We start from the raw sequence: 22,005 nt of genomic DNA on the forward strand, positions 1-22,005 counted from the left end.
GCCTAATATCACCGGTTTTCAGACTGCCACAGAGGATGGTTTTATGACGGTGTATAGCTTCTATGAAGCAGAACGTTTACTGAGTTGTCAGAGGTAGACAGTACAGATGGAGGACTAATTGATCTGATTATAATGACCACAGGTGGTATATGGGCTTTGGAGTACATTGAGGGAATCAAAGTATATGAGGGAAACAACATTTTTGAGGGGTAAGTCAACAAAATCACTGAAATGTACTGGATAGCGGTAGAGGTCAATTTAAAGGTTCACAAATAGACAGGGTTATGGCCTGAGTACTAAAACTGTCTCAGGGCTTTTTATTCCTGGACAGAGAAGTCAGCCAGTAGAGTAGCTCCTCACTCTAGATCACTTTTATCAAACATTAATTAATGTTTAACTAGCTTCCAGCAAGCCTGAATACTACAAAGAAAGGATCCTTACTTGTTGGAGTAGGTGTCATAAATGCCAACTTTGCCGTCCTCAGTCCCAAAAGCCAAGCAGCCTTCTCTTGAAGGGTGCCAGGAGAGCTGGAAGAAGCATAAACACTGAATTCAGTCCTTGGACAGAGCAGACAACACGCTACCTACAAGCCACTCAACTATATATTCATTTATTTAGTTTTGGTAAAAACCTTATTTGCCTACTTACCTTCAGCTCTTACTTCATTAGCAATCCCAGTCCTGGCCATCAAGAGTCACTCTGAGATGAGTACTTGGTTCGCACACCCAGAGGAGGTCACTTAAGAAGCCATCCAAGTCTTGCCTGAAGAGCACTATTAGCAGTGATTTGCTTTGCTTTCCCAGGCACTATTATTTCAGCTGCATGCTCAACCACGTAAGCAAGCTTAAATGAAAGAGTTTGGCTTTCTGTTAACCCCATGATGTTACACTACTGGAGCCTTGCCAGGCAGAGCCACCACCATTTGCTGTCACTTATCCAGCAGAGAGCATGTGAGCTCTGTTTCTCAGTTTTAGTTTTAACTTTTTAAAGCTGTGCTTCCACCACTGATGGCAGGTGTAAATGTAAATAAAAAGTTTCACTTCGCTAGAGTATTGTTAAATCGAAGAAACTCAACAAAAGAAGAAATAAGTACCATGTGAACGAGATATCCAAAGACCAACAATGAGTGAACATTACACATATTGAACTATGCACTGCACACAAGGAAAGGCTTTATGTGCTCATCACGCTTATGGTGCACTACGTAATCAAGAAAGCTCCACTTGCTGTGCAGATTGTCATCCTGAATCATGGTTTGCGCCCTCCCAAAACAAGAAGCAAACAGATGATAAAAGCAGTAGCCGGTAATGTGCGCACAAACCCAGGCCTCCACATATGTTAAAGCTTCTCTAAAACTCAAACAGCCTTTTCTGCAAAAATGGTGTTTGAAAGTGATATGTCCACCCAATCATAATCCTTGAGGGTAACCCACACTTACTGCTGTGACCTTGTTTTTGATCCCCTGCCATAAGGTTTTGACGTCATACGAATTCTGGATAGACAGTGTGTTCCACACCCGAATCATGCTGTCTCCACCACCAATGGCGAGGCAACCCACATCCACAGGGGAGAAGGCCAGGCTGTAAACAAATCCTCCAAGAGAGGGAAGTGTCCAGCAGCATTCCAAGGAAGCCAGATCCCAGCACTTCACCTGTGGACACAGAAGAAAATCAGCAGTTGCAAAGAAAACAACACAACCAGAAGAGTCCCTTGACTTTAGAACTTGAGTTTACCGACAGGATGTAAGTAAAGGAAGAAGACGGCTTGAGAAAACTTAAGCATAAGTTGAAAGAAACATTAGAAGGAGGCAACAGTTTATAGATATTCAGCAAAATCACAGGATGACCTGAGGAGACAGGAGGTTTTAGAAACAATCAGCAGGAGCATCTCTAGAACGCAGCTCAGAAAGAGTGAGGGTAGGAGGCAGGCTATGTCAGAATCTACAGTCTAAACCTTGATATTAGCAAGCACCGTGCTGTATGTCCAGGGTTTCTGACACCACACTGTCTGGTAATAAGTGATAGGAATCAATTTAAGAGTGTTCATGAATGCAAACCAATTTACCACCAGACATTTTTCCTTGAGCACTAAGTTTGAGCTCTGGCTCTGGCTTCTCGCTCTTAACCATTAGGAAACGTCAGAGTAGGCAGAGCACTTTGTACACAGAGGGCCTTCTTGTGAAATATCCGGTCTCACACTTCACCCAACTCCAGAACTTTTCTTTAGACCCAGGTGAAATTGTCACTACACAGTCATAATCTTGCATAATTTCTGGCATTTCGCGTTTTGCTTGTTACATTAACATTTTAACAAAATGACGCAATTAAGCCTGCTCACGCGATTTAAGACTGTTTTAGTAAAAATATTATTGTGGATGCAAGGAAAACTACCAATGACAAGTATGTGAGCGTCTGTTGTTCCCAGCACTTCTATTTTTTGGTAGGTTGTCCCACGCAAAATGCGACCTTGCATCCAAAATAGTCACAAAGAGGCATTTTGCACTAAAATGTACCACTAAATAACAGATTTCCATTTCATGTCATTTTTCTGAAATTTCGTTTAATTACACAAAAGGAACTTTTGCACAACCTTATTTTTCTCAAGTTCCAAAGGCAGCTAAAACACAACACATCCACCGAGTTGGTAAATGGTGCATACCCCTACCCTTCCTCAGTACCACAGACAAATAAAACACAAACTATTCCACCAACCTGGAAACCTTCCTTTGCCTCTTAGTCCTCGCAAGTTAACACCACTAATTTATGCACTGTGTTCCTGACTAACCTGCCTTATTCCAAACACTGGCACACTGAAGACATTTTCATGTTTGGTTAATGCTTTAAAATTCCTATCAAGCAAGAGTCAAAATGCTAGGAAGCCACAGAAAGCAAGACATAGGCAAGCCCACCTACTTGGTACCATTATACCTTCTCCCCAACATTCCCCTTCATCTCCCTGTTGACACACAAAGAAACCCATGCAAAGACGAGGGGGGGCATATATCAATTATTCAATGAATAATCCATTGGTCTGTGGTTGTGTTATTCACATGGTTGTTTCACCTACTATAGCATAGAACATGGGGCAGCAGGTCTTCCTACTTCAGCCATTGGCTAACATCACTGTGAGTGATGGTGTTCACCAGGCAAAGTAATAATCTTGGTGCCAGACCCACCATGGCAATATGTGCTTTTTCATTTTGCTGCAATACTAGAAATACATTCTAGTAGTTAACCTATTTCTGTGCAGCTCGTTCCAAGCAATATTACAAACTTCATGTTTACATTAAACAAAGAGGCGACCATTTTAAAGCATTGACAGGAGGTAAGCAGGTATTAAGTGATCAGAATGGAAGGTTTTCTTACTTCTCTGTCCAGGGAGATGGAAAACAGCAGTTCCCGACCCTCCTCTGTTTGCAATGAGCAGAGATTGAATACTATTCGTGAGTGGTTCTGCCCTTCTGTTGAAGCGCCCAGAAGTGACCATTTCTGCTTGCCAGACTTTGTCAAGTCCCAGAGAAGCAGTTCACCCCTGTGAAAAAATGATGGTTTTACAAAAAGGTAAAAACCTGAAGAATCCAGTAACAAAGTAAGAAATGCATACAATATTTCAATGCAACCCTTTTCTGCCAGACCACATACCCAAGTGGAAACAAAAAAAAATCCTTCACAGCAACACACAAACCTTTATTGCCAATTTATGCAGAAGCGGGTCCTGGCCAACTAGAAGACATACATAAAATGAGTGATAAATGGGCAGTATATGTGAGTTGGAAGTGTTTTCCCACTAGCATCTTGGGGCCACTAATGAATCCAGTTTGCACTCCTTCAGAATGACCGAGCTAACCCCATTTGACCTGGTAAGAGTACTTAAGAAAAGCAGTCCAGAGTTACTCTAGCAGGTGATGGAGGTGAGGTGGGCTTGAAATTTAGATAGTTAATGACACCCAAACTCAACATCCAATTGGAGCTATTACTTACAAAAGGATCAAGTCTTTAATTATACACTGGTAAAGTACAATACTTAAAATTATAACCCCCAAAAATGTTTATAGTCCTTATGTGCAAGACAACAGATATATGTTTATGGTACTAGGCACTAGTGCCAATGTTATCCCAAAGGGGAACACAGGGTGTTCAACAGCCTTCTGAATTCTTAGTCAATGGCTTGAAATTGAGATTAAGTGCCAGTGGCCAGCAAGAATTTTAATCACATAACTATGAAACGGTTAGAGTTAGGAGAATGAATAAACTCTTCAGAAATCTGAAAGCGAGACCATACCCCAGTACATGGTGTCAAGCGTGAAAACTTGCCCCAGTTGGGCTGTATTTTGGGAAACATCATTCCAGGGACTGGGAGGGCAGGGGCACAAATACAGTGGGGGACAATGTAGGGTCACCACATTTGTATTCCTGAAAGAGCAAGTTACTTACCTTCGGTAACTCCTTACGTGGTAGAGACATATTCTAGTTACATATTCCTTACCTTGTGAATTTCCCTGGGTGTCAGTCTGGACCCAGAGATTTTTCTTGAGCAGTACCCCTGTGTGCCATTTGGTGGCATCGATCGGCCCCGCATCCATCGTCGCATTGTCCGTGCCAGATATGACATTGTGCGTCTTATACAGGCACTACCCTGGCGCACTGACATCAGTTTCTTTTTACGACTTTCTACAACAGAAGTGCAGAGCCATGAACACTGACCACTGGTGTGTCAAAACTAAGGCCCTGAAAAGGGAGCCCAATGTAGGAAGCTGAACTGGTGTGTGGTGAGCACCTAAGGTGTTATCACCTTATACCAGGTCCCGGTATCCCCTATTAGTGAAGTGTAGGCAGCGTCTAGGATGCCAAGACTCTCTAGAGATGGCTGTGAATGAGCAACTAAGACTTATCTAGGAGGAAAGCAAAGTATGGGCATCCACAAGGTGGCTTGGCCACTTACGTCTCCTATCGGCTAGAGTCAACCCTTTGCATTCCACCTGCTCCACCATCAATACTGTGTCAATTGCTGCCACGAAGAGTGCGTCCGCAGCAGAGAGTTCTCGTAAACACCTACCTTCACCCCAAACTCAAACTCAGTGATGCCAATAATTTAGCGGCTCTACTCGAGAACTACATAAGCAGCTGCGTCATAGCTGACGCGGCCGACATCATCGTAGCAGGCGACTTCAATCTGCACCTACTAGGATCCTCAACAGATGAAACCACAACTGCCCTTTCAAGCGCTTGGGACCTCCCCATACAAGGGGCCAACAAACATGGCCGTCTGACAAAAATCAGCAGGACTCTGCTCAATGGCTTAGAATTGTTACAGCTAAGAGCCCTGAACGGCAGATTTACTGAGGACTTGCCTCCGGCAGCATCATATTTTTCAACAACAGCATCCACCACAATTGACTACACGTTTGTTTCTCTTCCACTATTCAAGCAAGTAGCCTCTTTTCAGCTAGGCAACAGGTGCGAGAGCAATCACTGCCCACAGGAACTTTTCATCATCCTGGGGATAACCAAAATGGAGAAAACGAATATTGCAGACATCACCACTTTCACCACAAATTGTAAACGTGTCAAATATGGGCAATCAAACATTGATCAACTCATCAAAGCAGCAACGGATCTTGCACTTGAACTAGAAACAAAATGATAGCGAAGTGCAGAAATGAGAACAACTCACAACCAGGCTTAGCGGAATGTTTGCGGTACCAATCTCCAACAGGCGACTGCCACCTCCTGCAGAAGTAACTCACGCGGACAGGACAGCACTACAAGATGCAAAGAGAAATCAACTCCAGTATAAGGCGACTCCGTGGCAGCCCGGGTAATCCAGACCTTCTGACAACCCTAAGGCACCACAAACAGGTACTGAAGAAGCTAAAATGGGCAATCAATAGGAGCTTCAACGAAGACTTGTGGGCCAGGCTACATTCGGACGCAAGGAGTAATAACAGCGCACGCTTCTGGCGTACAATATGCAACCTCACACGCCCATACCATGGTGCCATTACATCGCATATACCAGAAGCCGTCTGGGCCAAATATCTTGGACTCCATTTCAACGGCCCAATATCAGTTAGCATGGTCACACAAAGCATGACCTCACCAGGAAGCCTTCCTCTACACAGGCCCTCACTAAAGACTACGCACACATTACTCACTGATTCGGTCAATATACATAATCAGTTAGCCAAGGGCCAGAGAGAAGGCGCCCCAGGACCAAATGGCCTCACGCACGCAATCTTCAAGCACAATAGACCCTTCTGGGAAAAGATTCTCAAACCCCTCTACCTGGAAATAGGTCTGACAGGAACGATACCGCAGTCCTGGAAAGGGTCCATAATCTCCCCCATCTTTAAAACAGGGGACATGTCGCTCCCCGATAGCTATCTTCTGATTGCCTTAATTGACAACGACACAAAGTACTTTGCAGGCATGTTATTGGATCATCTGCTCGCATGGTCTACTGAAAAACGAATAATCCCTATGATTCAAACAGGATTCTTCAAACATACTGGCACCATCACGAACGTCATGGCCAAAATCCCTCTTAACCGACAAAGCTATAACACTGAAACGTCAGCTCCATCTATGCTTTGTTGACTTCAAGGCTGCATTTGACCATGTGGACAGGAACCTGTTGTGGAAGAAGCTTGAAACCTGGGTGCTCCCACATCCACTTCTATGCCTAATAATAGCCCTTCACACGGACACATGGGTCCAGATAAAATTGGGCACAGGCACTCATCTCTCAAGGCGGATCCCTACTACCAAAGGCCTAAAACAGGGCTGCGTTCTGGCCCCCACACTGTTTAATCTATATCTAGCAGACTTAGCGGGTGCACTCACCCTCACAAACTCGCACCCTCCAAAAACTGGGGACCTTGAGCTACCATGCCTCATGTACGCCAACGATCTCGTACTACTCAGTCACTTGGAAACAAGCCTTCAGAGACTACTCAACGCCACTCAGCACTACACAGCTACGAATGCCTTGACAGCAAACCTTGGCAAAACACGCACACTGTCAATTAGAACAAAGGCACCCTCGAGAGCCTGGTTTTGGGGTGAGACACAACTTGTTCAAACAGACAAGTATAAATATCTTGGCGTCACAGTTGACAAATCGGGAAACTTTGTGCAAAGGAAAAGCCTAATGGGAAAAATGCTAGCCATAGCGCTATCTCTAAAACGATTAAAAACCCTTCTGAACGGGCCCTCATACACCCCCCCTCTTAAAAGTGCTAAAAGCCAAGCTCCTCCTCACAATAACATACAGGAGCGAAGTACAAAGAGTCAGGGACTCTGATATCTTAAACCATGCATTGAGCAAAGCTTACCGGACGATTTTCAACATCCCCAGATTCAACTCCCCTGCCCAACTGAGACTGGAGTTTGGTCTGCTGAACCAATCCCTGGCTTGACGTGTCGCCTATATAAACTTTTGGAGCAAAGCCCGCTGTGACTCCCTGGGCGCTCTCAACTACCATATGTGGCAAGAGCTTAAACGCAAGAACACCTCCCCGTTCAGAATCCACTTAGATGATTCACTTAAGAAGACCGGGCTCACCGACTTGTGGAGGACCCCAATCCTGCACAATGCCTTTAAGAAAGCAGCTGGGAAATCGCTTAAGCTCCAGTCACTACTGGAGGACAAAGCAGCCTTCTCAAGGAGGTCTCATGCCTGGATGACTTTGCACACCTACGCGTCTTCGACACCACAGTCCTACCTAGGCCACAACTTCTCGAGACGGACAAAGGACGAAGGACGAATTCTTAAAGTATCGACTAGGTCTCCTACCACTCGCTTTAAATGTGGCCCCCTGGTTGAAGGACGTAACCAACTCTATCTGCCGCCTGTGCGGTGAGGACACAGAAGATCTCCGTGTCCTCTGTTCATGCAATCATCTTGCACTAGAACGAAAAGCCCTACTAAAGAGCAAATTTTATGAAAAATGCATATGGACACGGAGACAAGCAGTAATGGCGTGCTTTGCACCTGATGACCTACAGTTGAACTGTGCTTTGGTGAAGTTTCTATTGCAGGTGTCACAAAAAGCAGGATTTAATTAATCAGCACTGCCCCCCCCTTGTGAACCACAGAAGGTTAACTCACAGCTCAATGCCTGACAATGGACTATAATGGCATCAAGCGATGCTCTACTCACACTGGAGCCTAGAGCAAGCAAAATCCTAAGTAGCAATACTCAACTATGTTTTAAAATGAGCTCCTATGGAGCGCGAATCGAAATGACTAGACAATGTATATAATCACTTGATGGATACTTAGTAACATTAGAAATGTTTTTTTTCTTTTTTCTTTTTACATAGTGATTATCTATTTTTTATTTTTTGTTATGGTTTTAAGTAACTAAACAATAAATCTTCTTATCTAGGAGACATGCAAAGCTTATGCAATACCACTATAGCCCCACAGCACTATCACACATGAAATAAACACACAGTTTTACAAAAATAAAGGTACTTTATTATAGTAACACAAATACTAGAGTGCTGAATAGGCAATCCCCCAACTGGCGGTAAGTAAACACACTATTATATACACATTAGCAATCAGTAAAGAGCATAGAAAGCAATAAGTACTGGCAAAAGTATAGGTAAACAGTAAGGCCACCAGGGGATGTCCAAACCATGTACTAAGAAAATGGAATGTGAAAGGCAGTCCCCCACCCAAGGAAGTTCAATCAGTAGAAGGGAGCTGGAGGAAATAGGGACCCCAGCGACCAGGAGAGCAGAGGTAAGTACCTGGTTTTCCCCAACACCAACAGGAGGTCTTTGGAAAAGGGTTATGCAAGACCCAACCAAGACAGAAAGAACCCAAAGGTGGATCCTGACAAGAAGAGGACCTGCAAAGGAAGGGGACCAAGTCCAGTTTGTGATGGAGCATCTGGTTGTGGCAGGAGCCCACTACCCACCCTTCTGTGGATGCAGGACCGGGTCGATGGTGGACGAAGAAGGTTAGAAGTGTAGTAAAGGAGATGAAGAGAAGTCCCAGAAGTGATACAAGTGATGTCAGTCAGCGGTCAAGATGCAGTTGGTTAGTGGTGCTGGAAAACCATCAACAAGCCTTGGCAAATGAAAGAGACAGAGCAGAAGGTTTGCAAAGGTGAAGAGGACCAGCAAGGTCCAGGGGACTCGACCCAAGAAAGGGAATCTGGGGTGACCCTCAGCAACTGGGAGAGTCTCAAGAAGAAATGACAGACTCCACAGGCAACCAACTGGCAGCAGGTAAAGGAGTCGCAGTGAGGCCCACTAAACACACCTGAAGAGGAATCCCACATCGCTAGAGCAGCAGGCAAGAGACTGTCTTTTGCAGGAAGGAGTGCTGGGGGCCAGGGCTACCACGAACATGAAGATCCCTTGGAGGAGGAGCAAAAAAGCCTTGGTAGCTGCAAGAGTCAGGTTGCACAGGGGCACTGTCCTGCAAGGAGAAGCAAGGGCTTACCGTCTCCCATTTTAGACAGCTGGTAGAGAGTACCAAGGGGACCACTACAGACCACCACCTGTGCTGCAGGATCCATGCAGATGGTCATCGTTGCAGATGGTGCCTGCAGATGCAGGGGAGTGACTCCACTCCAAGGGATAATCCTGCTTACTTCTTGAGCAAGCTTAAGATTCACCGCCCTCAGAGGATGCACAGCCGGGGAAATGTTGCAGTTGCTGGAAGGAGCCAGAGAAACAATGTTGCAGAGCGGAGTCGTTGCTGAAGTTGCAGATTGTCGGTTCCTGGAGGGTCCATTTGCAGTCATAGTGGCCAGAAGATGAAGTAAACGATGCAGAGGAGTCCTGCTGGAATCTCATATGTCGAATCTGAGGACCCCACCCAAGAGGGAGACCCTAAATAGCCAAGGAAGAGGGAATTGGTCACCTAGCAGGGTGACCACCTATCAGGAGCTGGCTGTGATGTCACCTAGCTGACTTGGTCACTCAGATGCTCTCAGGGGCCTCTGCCCACCTTGGAATAAAGATGGCAAAAATCAGACGGCCACCTGGAGGAGCTCTGGCCACCCCCCTAGGGTGGTGATGGGCAGGGGAGTGGTCACTCTCCTTTGCTTTGTCCAGTTTCACACCAGAGCAGGGAACAGGGGTCGCTGGACTGGTGCAAACCGGTTTATGGAAGGAGGGCACCAAATGTGCCCTTCAAAGTATACCAGTGGCTTGGAGAGGCTGCCCCGACTAAGCCATGTAACACCTATTTCCAGGGAAAGGGTGTTACCTCCCTCTCACACAGGAAATCCTTTGTTCTGCCTTCCGAGCGGTGGCAGCAGTGCGGCCTACCGGGAAAACCCCAGAAGACTGGTAGGAGCAATGCTGGGGGTCCTCTAAGGAGCCCCCATAGTGCATGCAGTCATACAACCAGTACTGGCAATAGTATTGGGGTATGATTCCAACATGTTTGATACCAAACATGCCCAGGTGCGGAGTTACCATTATGTAGATGAACATAGGCTGTGTCCAGTGCATAGGTAAAATGGCTTCCCCGCACTTAGGAAGTCAAGTGCATTGGAGCTGGAGTTCGTAGGGGCACCTCTGCTCATGCAGGAGTGCCCTCACACATAGGTACCTGCACCCTGCCCTCTGGGCTAGGAGGGCCTATCATAGGGGTGACTTAGAGACCTGGTGCAGTGACCTGTAGTGAAAGGGTGCAAGCACTTTTTCACGCAGGCTGCAATGGCAGGCCCACTGACACATTTTGCATGGGCTTCCATGGGTGACATAATACAAGCTGCAGCCCATGAGGAACCCCTGGGCTATGGTACTTAAGCCCTGGGTACCTAAGTACAACATACTAGGGACTTATATGGGGGAACCAGTATGCCAACTGTGGGGTGTGCAAAGTCCTAGACAACCAAATTTAGATGGAGAGAGCACAATAACTGGGGTCCTGGATAGCAGGAACCCAGTGAAAATAGTCAAAGCATACAGACAGGAGGCAAAAAGTGGGGGTAACCATGACAAAAAGAGGGTACTTTCGTACAGGGAGGACGGGTGGGTCAGTAAGAAATCTGCAACAATAATATATCTCTACCAGATAAGGCGTTACTGAAGGCAAGTAACTTGTTCAGCTGAAAGAGGCTTCTAGTTGCAGATTCCTTACCTTGTGAATAGATACCCAAGCAATACCGTCCCCAGCGGTAGGTCTGCGAACCAAGATCAAACTTAAAAGTCCTGCAGGACTGAACGGGCAGAGTACCCGTCCCTACAGACCTGACTGTCCAGGCAGTAGTCTTTGGTGAACGTGTGCAAGGCTGCCCACGTTCCCGCTGAATAGATATAAAGGGCTGGAACTCTGGCTGCTAACGCAGTGGTCACAGTTGTTGCTTTGGTAGAATGAGCATGCAAACCTTCAGTTGCTTCTTGGCCAGTGCGTAGCAGATTTTAATTGAGAGTGAGACCCATCTGTAGATGGTCTGCTCTGCACTGCCCAACCTTTCTCCGCATCCACATAATTGACCGAGTTGACCATTCACCCGGAACTCTTTTGTATGATCAAGGTAGAACGTCAACGCTCTTTTTGGGACAGTTTTCAGAGTTAGAAGCCTGAGAGGACAATTGTGGAGATGCTCGAAACAAGTGCACATCAAAAATGTCAAAACTAAATTAGAATCCCATTGGGGATTAACGAAAGGAGCGGGAGGAAACAAATGAATAAGGCTTTTAAGGAACCTATTTACAACTGGAGATTTAAACAAGGATGGGTGATCAGGCAACCGCAAAAACATATAGCAGATAAGTAATTTTTGAGAGTTCCCAAAGCAGAGCCCAGCTGGGCGAAGAAACCATAAACAAGAGAACCTCAGAAAGGGGGTCAAGACTTCTCTGGGCACCATGCCATAAATTTCTTGCAATAAAAGGCGTATACCGTTTTGGTGGAGGGACGCCTGGCTGCCAAGGTGAAATTAGAGACTTCGGGCAGAAGGTTTAAAGCTGTCAACTGTTGCCGCTCAATCTCCATGCAAGAAGGTGGAGACTTGACAGATTCGGGTGGAGAACCCTTCCCTGCTGCTGAGACAGAAGATCCTACCCAAGGGGCAGTCTAATACGAGGATTGATGGCCATGCCCAATAGTTCGGGACGGAAGACACTTCATGCCCAGTCCAAAGCCACAAGGATTACTAGGGTCCAGTTGTTCTTAATCTTCATGAGAACTCCTGACAGAAGTGATATGGACGGAAAGGTACACAACAGGAGGCCCGAGTTCCGCTTGAGATAAAAAGCGTCGCAGAGCGATTGCTGCCTTGGAAACTCCAACTCGCAATACTGTTGACATTGTGCCAGCTATACGGATGCAAACAGATCTAACCAAGGCTCTCCCCACTGCTGAAAGAGGCCTTGTTCCAATCCCCAATGGAGACGCCATTTGCGATCGACTAAGCATTGTCGGCTGAGTTCGTTCGCTCCGACGTTCAGAGAGCCCACCAGAAGTTGAACCATCAGGAAAATGTCCTGATGTTCCAGCCAGGTTCAGAGGCGCAGAGCCTCTTAAAAAAAAATATCTACGACTCCACTCTGCCCTTTTTGTTGCAGTACCACATGGCGATGGTGTTATCCGTTAACGCCTGCACTACCTTCCTTTTGAGAGAGGGCAGAAATGCATTCTATGCCAGTCTAACCGCCTGAAGCTCCAACAGGTTGATGTTCGGACTCTGCCGGAGATCAGACTCCTCTAATCTTCACCTCTCCCAGGTGGCTGACCCATTCCAGGAGTGATGCATCTGTCACTACTGTCAGCTCTGGTTGGGGAAGGGAGAGAGATCAGCCTCTGGCCCAATCGCAGTTCGTTAGCGACCACTGCAGATCTTGTGCAATTCCCTTCTAGATTTGGACCATGTCCGAGAGATTCTCCCGATGCAGTACCCACTGGAACTTCAGGGCAAAATCCCCCTGTCCCACTGCAGAGCCCGCATATGCAAACTGGCATGTGTCACTAGCATGATGCAGAAGGCCATGAGACCCAGGAGTCTGTCATTCTCACCAAAATCCAGGATAGAGGCTGGGACATCAAAATCGTAGCCTGAATATCCTGAACTCACAGCTCGGGAGGACAAGTCCAAAACTGCACTGTGTCCAGAACAGTTCTAATGAAAGGGAGCTCCTGAGAGTAAGTAAGGTGTGACTTCGAATGTTTCTAGTGAACCCTAGTGAATTCAGGAGGTCCGCTGTACTCTGAATATGTGAGATGACAACCTGGGGTAAGCCTGCCTTCAACAGCCAGTCATCAAGGTAGGAGAAGACTAAAACCCCTGACCTGCACCGATGAGCTGCAACCACTACCATGACCTTGGTGAACACCTGAGGGGCGCTGGTAAGGCCAAAAGGGAGCACAGTGAACTGAAAGTGCTCGTGGCTCACCGTGAACCGCAAGTAAAGTTTGTGGGTAGGCAAAACAGAAATATGAAAATAAGTGTCCTCCAAGTCCAACGTTACCATCCAGTCTCCGAAGGTCCAGGGCAGATAAAACCTGAGCCAGAGTGAGCATTTTGAACTTCTTCCTGAGAAAGAGAGGGACCGAAGGTCTAGGATAGGGCAGAGAACCTTGTCCTTTTCGGGCACCAGGAAATAGTGGGAATGACAACCATGACATGCTTATGGTATAGGGACCCTTCTCACTGGCTCCCTTGGCCAAGAGAGACATAACTTCCTCTCGGAGAAGTGCCAAGTGATCCGCTGCCATTCTATGGTAGGATGATTGTATAGATGAAGGGGCAGTCTTGAAGGGGAGGGTCTAGATCCTTCGGACTACCTGCAAAACCCACCTGTCGATGTGAAGGACTGCCAGAGGAGCAGGTGATGGAGGATTCTTCCTCCGACTGGTCCCTGATGGGGAAGTGTCAGAATAGAAAGGTTTGGAGGCAGCTGCAGGGGAGGTGGGGTTGTAGACTGGCCAGACCGCTGGCTTCCTGATCCACGGGAATGGTGGATCCCACGTCCCTGGCCACGAAGAGGCTGGGCAGCATGCGTGGCACAGTGGCTGGAGGGGAATGGATGTGGTTGGGCTCCCCTTTTGTAGCCACGAAATGGGAGAAGAGCAGCAGACTGAGGTGTAAGAGGGGCTGCAGTGAGGCCTAGGGACCTGGCCGTACCACAAGAATCCTTGAAGCAATCGAGCAAGAGTCTGCTTTCTCTCCGAAGCGACTGGTGCCATTAAAGAGCATTTCCATAGATTAGCGTGGACATCCCCTGAAAAGCCAGACGTCCTCAACCAGGCGTTGCACCTCAAGGTCACTGTTGAGTCAAGCAGTTGGTCGTGTCCAGTCCACGATGGATCATGAACTTTGTCGTGTCTCTCCTGTCAGCAACTGCTTGGTAAATTACAGCCCAGGCAGCACTTGTGCAACTGTATCCCACAGCCTGTGGGATTAATGGCCCAAAAGGTATGTGGTGTTAATGGACCGGAGTGCCAGGCTGACGAAAGAAAACACCTTCTTCCCCAGTGTGTCCAGCCTCTTGGATTCCCTAGCAATAGAGGCTTGGATAACCAAACTCTGAGGGGTGGAGTGTTGGGTTATGAAACCTGGGTCACCTGATGCAGGGCGATGGCGGCAGGCAACAGTCCTGTTCACAGGAGCCCCTGTGCTGGATTTGGACCAGGTACCCAGAAGGACATCTGTAAGGGCTTCATTAAAGGGGAGCTGTGGCTCAGAGCATGAAGCTCCAGGCTGAAGCACTTTGGTCAAGAGATTAGTCTTGACTGCCACCAAAGGCAGATCAAGGTCCAGAACCTCAGCTGCTCTCCACACCACCATGGAGTATAAAGCACCCTCTTCTGTAGCTACAATAGGGGGAGAGAGGATGCCAGTATCTGGGGAGGTGTCCCATCTACTAGTTTCACCCACGTCTGCATGCCAGTCCATGGGGTCAGAGATATTATAAAGAGCCCAGTGATTCTCCCCCCGCCCGTCCCCTAATCTCACCGTAACCTAGCCCATAATAATAATGCTCAGGATCTGACATAGGGGACAAGGCCCCATGTCGGTGCCAGAGTTGCCGTCGTACACCACCCTCCGTCTCTGTGTCAGCAATGAGGATGGGGACAGCGCTGCCCAGTGGCACGGGCAGCACTGACGTCGGAACTGGTGCCAGAGAAGGTCAAAGTGGCACAACCGGCAATGGTTTGGATCCAGGAATGGATCCATGTGTGTCCCTCGGCACAGAACCCAAAGGGGCCCATTCCGACTCTGCAGGGCCCAAAGGTGTGCCAGTGGAGTCAGACTGCCCAAAGGTGAGGCACATAGCCTCATAAAATTCTTTTAGCTGGGCTCGCTCCGGGTCTTGGAAAATTGGGGAAGCATGAAGTCAGCCCAGATGCAGGTTCTGCAGGTGGAGGCCTTGAGCGACTACGCTCCCTCATCGGCTGACGGACGAGGTGAAGTCAAAGAACTTTAGGCCTTCTTTGACTTCTTCTTATGCCTCGACTTACCCAACTGTCCAGAGGACTTGGAGTGGACGAAGAAGGTGGGGGGGCCCCCACAACCGATCCTGAGAATTTCCTCTCAACAGAAACTGGGACTTAAACGGAGCCGAGTGCCGAGCCACCATCAGCTTTAGGAACCGCTCCCTCAAAGCCTTCAGATTTATGGCCTGGCACTCGGAGCACGATTTTGGGTTGTAGTTGCACTCTAGACACCAAAGGCACATCAGGTGTGGATCCGCCACTGACATCGCCTGATGACAGGACCCGCAGGGCTTTAACCTGGTCGTTCTAGAGGGCATCCTTGACACACCAGAAGTTATACAACTCCACAAAATGACCAATCAAAAGATCAGTCAAAAACTGACTATGGGGTAGCTCTTTTTGGATCAGTGCTGGCTGGGGTGGAAAGAAAAGAACCGACATAAGCACGCCGGGATGGCATCTATATAAGACCAATAACATTATCCTACGTGGTCAATGCAGATGAATGACGCAGAACCGATCGACACCACCTAATGGGCCCAGGGGTACTGCTCAAGAAAAATCTCCAGACTGACACCTGGGAGAAATTCACAGGGTAAGTAATCTGCAACTAGAAGTCTCTATCAGGTATAATCATTGACCCCTAGGTCTTGCAGCTGCAGTCTGGCTACTCTGACGCCCTGTTGGGATGAAACTCACTATCTGGAGGATTCCTCCACGCAGCTGGGTCCATTTATGTTCTAGTTCAAAAGCCTTTGGCGCTACTGTCATGGAGCATTTCAGCCTCCTTCTCCCAAACCATGGTTTTAGTAGCAGCAGGGCGTTTTTTTTCCCACAGCCTAGACCTGGACAGTAATTTGTTACTATGAATGTCCAATTCAGATTAGTATATGTATTTTTCTCGAAGGCCAGACAGATCACAACAAACAGATTCAATCACAGACTGAGCGATCTGCTTCTTCATGGACTGCCTCAGACATTGTGGCCTAAAGACATGATAACTAAAAGTGATGAGAATTATTCTGTTTTTGTTCTACGTACATTTAGTCTGTACCTTTGAGAAGTGCCCCACAGCCTTCTTGATTGTAAGGTATTCGGGTTTTGTGATTGAGTAGGAATGAAAATGTCACTTACCCAGTGTACATCTGTTCGTGGCATTAGTCGCTGCAGATTCACATGTTTGGCACAGTCCGCTGCCTGGTGTTGGGCTCGGAGTATTACAAGTTGTTTTTCTTCGAAGAAGTCTTTTTTGGTCACGGGACCGAAGGACTCCTCCCTCTTCGGCTCCATTGCGCATGGGCGTCGACTCCATCTTAGATTGTTTTCCCCGCAGAGGGTGAGGATGGAGTTGTTTGCTATAAATAGTGCCCATGCAATGGAGTGAATATGTATGTACGTTAAGAGTTTATAATAATTATTTACAAATGTACAGAAGTTTAAGATTTATGATCTACTTCTAAACGGCTACAGGCTTCCCGGGGAGGTGGGAGGGTACATGTGAATCTGCAGCGACTAATGCCACGAACAGATGTACACTGGGTAAGTGACATTTTCAGTTCGATGGCATATGTTGCTGCAGATACACATGTTTGGCACAGACTATAAAGCAGTTACCTCCCCTAAAAGCGGTGGTTTAGCCTGTAGGAGTTGAAGTAGTTTGGAATAATGTTCTTAGTACAGCTTGGCCCACTGTAGCTTGTTGTGCATTTAGTACGTCTACACAGTAGTGTTTAGTAAACGTATGAGGCGTAGACCAGGTTGCAGCCTTACATATTTCGCTCATAGGAATGTTTCCTAGAAAGGCCATTGTAGCACCTTTCTTTCTGGTTGAGTGTGCCTTTGGTGTAATAGGCAATTCTCTTTTGGCTTTAAGATAGCATGTTTGAATACATCTGACTATCCATCTAGCAATGCCTTGTTTAGAGATTGGATTTCCTATGTGTGGTTATTGAAAAGCTATGAACAGTTGTTTTGTTTTCCTGATTAGCTTTGTTCTGTCAATGTAGTACATTAGTGCTCTTTTGATGTCTAATGTATGTAGTGCCCTTTCAGCCACGGAATTTGGTTGTGGGAAGAACACTGGCAATTCTACTGTTTGATTTAAATGGAATGGTGAGATTACTTTTGGCAGAAATTTTGGATTTGTTCTTAGAACTATTTTATTGTTGTGTATTTGAATAAATGGTTCTTGTATGGTAAATGCCTGTATTTCACTTACTCTTCTGAGGGATGTGATTGCAATGAGAAATGCGACTTTCCAGGTTAGATATTGCATTTCACAGGAATGCATGGGTTCGAAAGGTGGACCCATGAGTCTTGTTAAGACGATGTTAAGATTCCATGAAGGAACTGGTGGTGTTCTTGGTGGTATAATTCTTTTTAGCCCTTCCATGAATGCTTTAATAACTGGTATTCTAAATAGAGACGATGAATGAGTAGTTTGTAGGTAAGCAGATATTGCTGCGAGGTGTATTTTTATAGATGAAAAAGCGAGATTTGCTTTTTGCAAATGTAGTAAGTATCCTACTATGTCTTTCGTAGAGGCATGTAATGGTTGTATTTGATTGGCATGGCAGTAGTAAACAAATCTTTTCCACTTAGATGCATAGCAGTGTCTAGTGGAAGATTTTCTAGCTTGTTTTATGACCTCCATGCATTCTTGTGTGAGGTCTAAGTGTCCGAATTCTAGGATTTCAGGAGCCAAATTGCCAGATTCAATGATGCTGGGTTTGGATGCCTGATCTGTTGTTTGTGTTGTGTTAACAGATCTGGTCTGTTGGGTAGTTTGACATGCGGTACTAGTGAAAGGTCTAGTAGAGTTGTATACCAAGGTTGTCTTGCCCATGTGGGTGCTATCAGTATGAGTTTGAGTTGGTTTTGACTCAACTTGTTTACTAGATATGGAAGGAGAGGGAGAGGGGGAAAAGCGTATGCAAATATCCCTGACCAACTCATCCATAGAGCATTGCCTTGTGATTCGCGGTGTGGGTACCTGGATGCGAAGTTTTGGCATTTTGAGTTTTCTTTTGTTGCGAACAAATCTATCTGGGGTGTTCCCCAAATTTGAAAGTACTTGTTCAGAACTTGGGGGTGAATTTCCCATTCGTGGACTTGTTGGTGGTCTCGCGAAAGGTTGTCTGCTAGTTGGTTTTGTATTCCTGGAATAAATTGTGCTATTAGGCGAATGTTGTTGTGAATCGCCCACTGCCAAATTTTTTGTGTTAGGAGGCACAATTGTGTTGAGTGTGTTCCTCCTTGTTTGTTTAAATAATACATTGTTGTCATGTTGTCTGTTTTGACAAGAATGTATTTGTGTGTTATTATGGGTTGGAAGGCTTTTAACGCTAGAAATACTGCTAACAGTTCTAGGTAATTGATATGAAATTTTGTTTGGTGTATATCCCATTGTCCTTGAATGCTGTGGTGATTGAGGTGTGCTCCCCACCCTGTCATGGAAGCATCTGTTGTTATAACGTATTGAGGCACTGGGTCCTGAAATGTCCGCCCTTTGTTTAAATTTTTGCTGTTCCACCATAGAAGCGAGAGGTATGTTTGGCGGTCTACCAACACCAGATCTTGAAGTTGACCCTGTGCCTGTGACCATTGTGATGCTAGACACTGTTGTAAGGGTCGCATGTGTAGTCTTGCGTTTGGGACAATGGCTATGCATGATGACATCATGCCTAGAAGTTTTAGCACAAATTTTGCTTGTATCTTTTGGTTTGGAAACATAGCACTTATTACCTTGTGGAATGTCTGCACTCTTTGTGGACTTGGAGTGGCAATTCCTTTTGATGTGTTGATGGTTGCTCCTAGATATTGTTGTGTTTGACACAGTTCTAGGTGTGATTTTGTATAGTTGATGGAAAACCCCAGTTTGTGAAGGGTTTGTAAGACACATGTGGTGTCGTTTGCGCATTTTTTTACTGTGTTGGTCTTGATTAGCCAATCGTCTAGGTAAGGGAACACATGTATCTGTTGTCTCCTGATGTGTGCTGCTACTACTGCTAGACATTTTGTGAACACTCTTGGTGCAGTTGTTATTCCGAATGGCAACACTTTGAATTGGTAATGTATTCCTTTGAATACGAACCGTAGGTACTTTCTGTGAGAAGGGTGTATTGGTATATGAAAGTACGCATCCTTTAGGTCTAATGTGGTCATGTAATCTTGCTGTTTGAGCAGTGGAATGATGTCTTGTAGTGTGACCATGTGAAAATGGTCCGATATGATGTAGGTATTTAGTGTCCTGAGATCTAATATTGGTCTTAATGTTTTGTCTTTTTTTGGAATTAGAAAGTACAGGGAGTAAACTCCTGTGTTTTTTTGTTGTACTGGTACTAACTCTATTGCATCCTTTTGCAGTAGTGCTTGAACTTCTAGTCCTAAAAGTTCTAAATGTTGTGGTGACATTTTGCGTGTTTTGGGAGGGATGTTTGGTGGGAATTTGTGGAATTCTATGCAATAGCCATGTTGGATTATTGCTAATACCCAATTGTCTGTTGTAATCTGTTGCCAAGATTGGTAGAATTGGCTTAGTCTTCCCCCCACTGGTGTTGAGTGAAGGGGTTGCGTGACTTGAAAGTCACTGTTTAGGTGGAGGTGTTTTTGGAGTCTGGAATCTTCCCCTACTCCTTGGGAATTGACCCCCTCTATATCCCCTGAAACCTCCCCTTTGGAAGGAACCCTGATATGGTGTGGTTCTTGTTTGTTGGCTGGTGGTGTCTGTGGGTTGGCCACGAAACCCCCCTCTAAATGGAGTTTTTCTAAAAGAGCCTCTGCTCTGCGGGGAGTAGAGTGCGCCCATGGCCTTGGCCGTGTCTGTGTCCTTTTTAAGTTTTTCAATGGCTGTGTCCACTTCAGGGACAAAAAGTTGTTTTTCGTTGAAGGGCATATTAAGGACAGCCTGCTGGATTTCAGGTTTGAAGCCTGAAGTGCGGAGCCAAGCGTGTCTCCTTATGGTGACAGCAGTGTTGACTGTTCTCGCTGCAGTATCTGCTGCGTCCAGTGAAGAGCGGATTTGATTGTTTGAGATCGTTTGTCCCTCTTCAACTATTTGCTGCGCCCTTTTTTGGTATTCTTGGGGAAGATGGTCTACGAGAAGTTGCATCTCATCCCAGTGAGCGCGGTCATATCTGGCCAGCAGCGCTTGAGAATTTGCGATGCGCCACTGGTTGGCTGCCTGTGATGCTACTCTTTTTCCTGCCGCATCAAATTTTCTGCTTTCTTTGTCCGGAGGTGGGGCGTCGCCAGATGTATGGGAATTTGCTCTTTTGCGAGCTGCCCCTACTACTACGGAGTCAGGTGGTAACTGCGAAGTAATAAACACTGGATCTGTGGGTGGTGGTTTGTATTTTTTATCCACCCTTGGGGTGATGGCTCTTGATTTTACGGGCTCTTCAAAAATTTGTTTTGCGTGCCGTAACATCCCCGGTAGCATTGGGAGACATTGATATTGGCTATGTGTAGCCGAGAGGGTGTTAAATAAAAAATCATCCTCTATAGGATCGGAATGCAGTTGGACATTGTGGAATTCTGCAGCCCTAGCCACCAGTTGTGAGTATGAGGTACTGTCCTCTGGCGGTGACGGCTTTGTAGGGTATGAATCTGGATCATTGTCCGGCACTGGGGTGTCGTATAGGTCCCAAGCGTCTTGATCCTGATTATCTTGACTTATGGTAGTTTGCGCTGGTGAGTGCATTTGTGGCGGTGTTTGTGCCGGCGATGCCTGTTGTAGTGGAGAGGGCGGAGGCGTGACTTTTTTAACCACTTTGGCTTGTGGTTGTGCGTCATCCTTGAGGAGACTGATCCTTCTTTTCCTCATTATTGGGGGAAGGGTTGATATCTTCCCTGTGTCTTGCTGGATGTACAGTCTCTTTTGTGTGTAGTCTGATTCTACACTTTGGAGCTCTTGTCCAAATCTGTGCATCTGGCCACTTATTCCTTGTTCCTCTGAGTAGGATGAAGGTGTGGTATTTTTCGGCGCCGAGAGAGAATCTTTTTTCGGTTTCGGCACCGACAGAATTTTTGTTCCTTTCGGCATGGATTCTCGGTGCCGATGTTTTTCGGTGCCGGTATCTTGTTTTTGTCTCTCGGAGCCGCTTTCTCGGCTCCGAGGTTGCTCCATGGCGGTCCCTCGACCGGAGTCGGGTGTCTTCGCTATGGGCGTGCCCTTTTTCGGCGCCTTCGACGGGTCGCCTGTTTTATGGGTCGAGCCATGGCCTGTTGGCAGTGGCGTCCCCTGGGCTTTTGTTTTGTCGATGGTTTTACTTTGACGTCTTACTCACAGTTTGTTGCTGTTGTTCGACGTCGGAGTCTCCGGATTCTGAGTCCGGAACCGAGAATGTTTCCTCTTCGTCGTCGAAACGTTGTTTTGTCGGCGTGGACGCCATTTGTAGACGCCTGGCTCTTCGGTCCCGGAGTGTTTTTCTGGACCGGAAGGCTCGACAGGCCTCACAGGTATCCTCCTTGTGCTCGGGGGACAAGCACAAGTTACAGACCAAGTGCTGATCTGTATAAGGATACTTACTGTGACATTTTGGGCAGAAACGGAACGGGGTCCGTTCCATCGGCTTCGATGTCGCACGCGGTCGG

At 46.6% G+C, this 22,005-nt stretch overlaps 1 protein-coding gene across 2 annotated transcripts in view; it reads right to left on the minus strand.

The window, feature by feature from the left end:
• The window catches only part of GEMIN5 (gem nuclear organelle associated protein 5), a 330,369-nt gene that overhangs the window by 194,212 nt on the left and 114,152 nt on the right, over positions 1-22,005 (minus strand). For both annotated transcript variants that reach the window (XM_069199624.1, XM_069199625.1), the window contains exons 8-10: positions 3,366-3,531; positions 1,439-1,651; positions 442-527 (exon numbers count right to left, since the gene is read on the minus strand). In XM_069199624.1, the coding sequence (XP_069055725.1) occupies positions 442-527; positions 1,439-1,651; positions 3,366-3,531 (465 nt within the window). The remainder of the gene's footprint in view (positions 1-441; positions 528-1,438; positions 1,652-3,365; positions 3,532-22,005) is intronic.

This window comes from Pleurodeles waltl, chromosome 7, assembly GCF_031143425.1.
Source record: "Pleurodeles waltl isolate 20211129_DDA chromosome 7, aPleWal1.hap1.20221129, whole genome shotgun sequence".
Lineage (NCBI taxonomy): Eukaryota > Metazoa > Chordata > Amphibia > Caudata > Salamandridae > Pleurodeles > Pleurodeles waltl.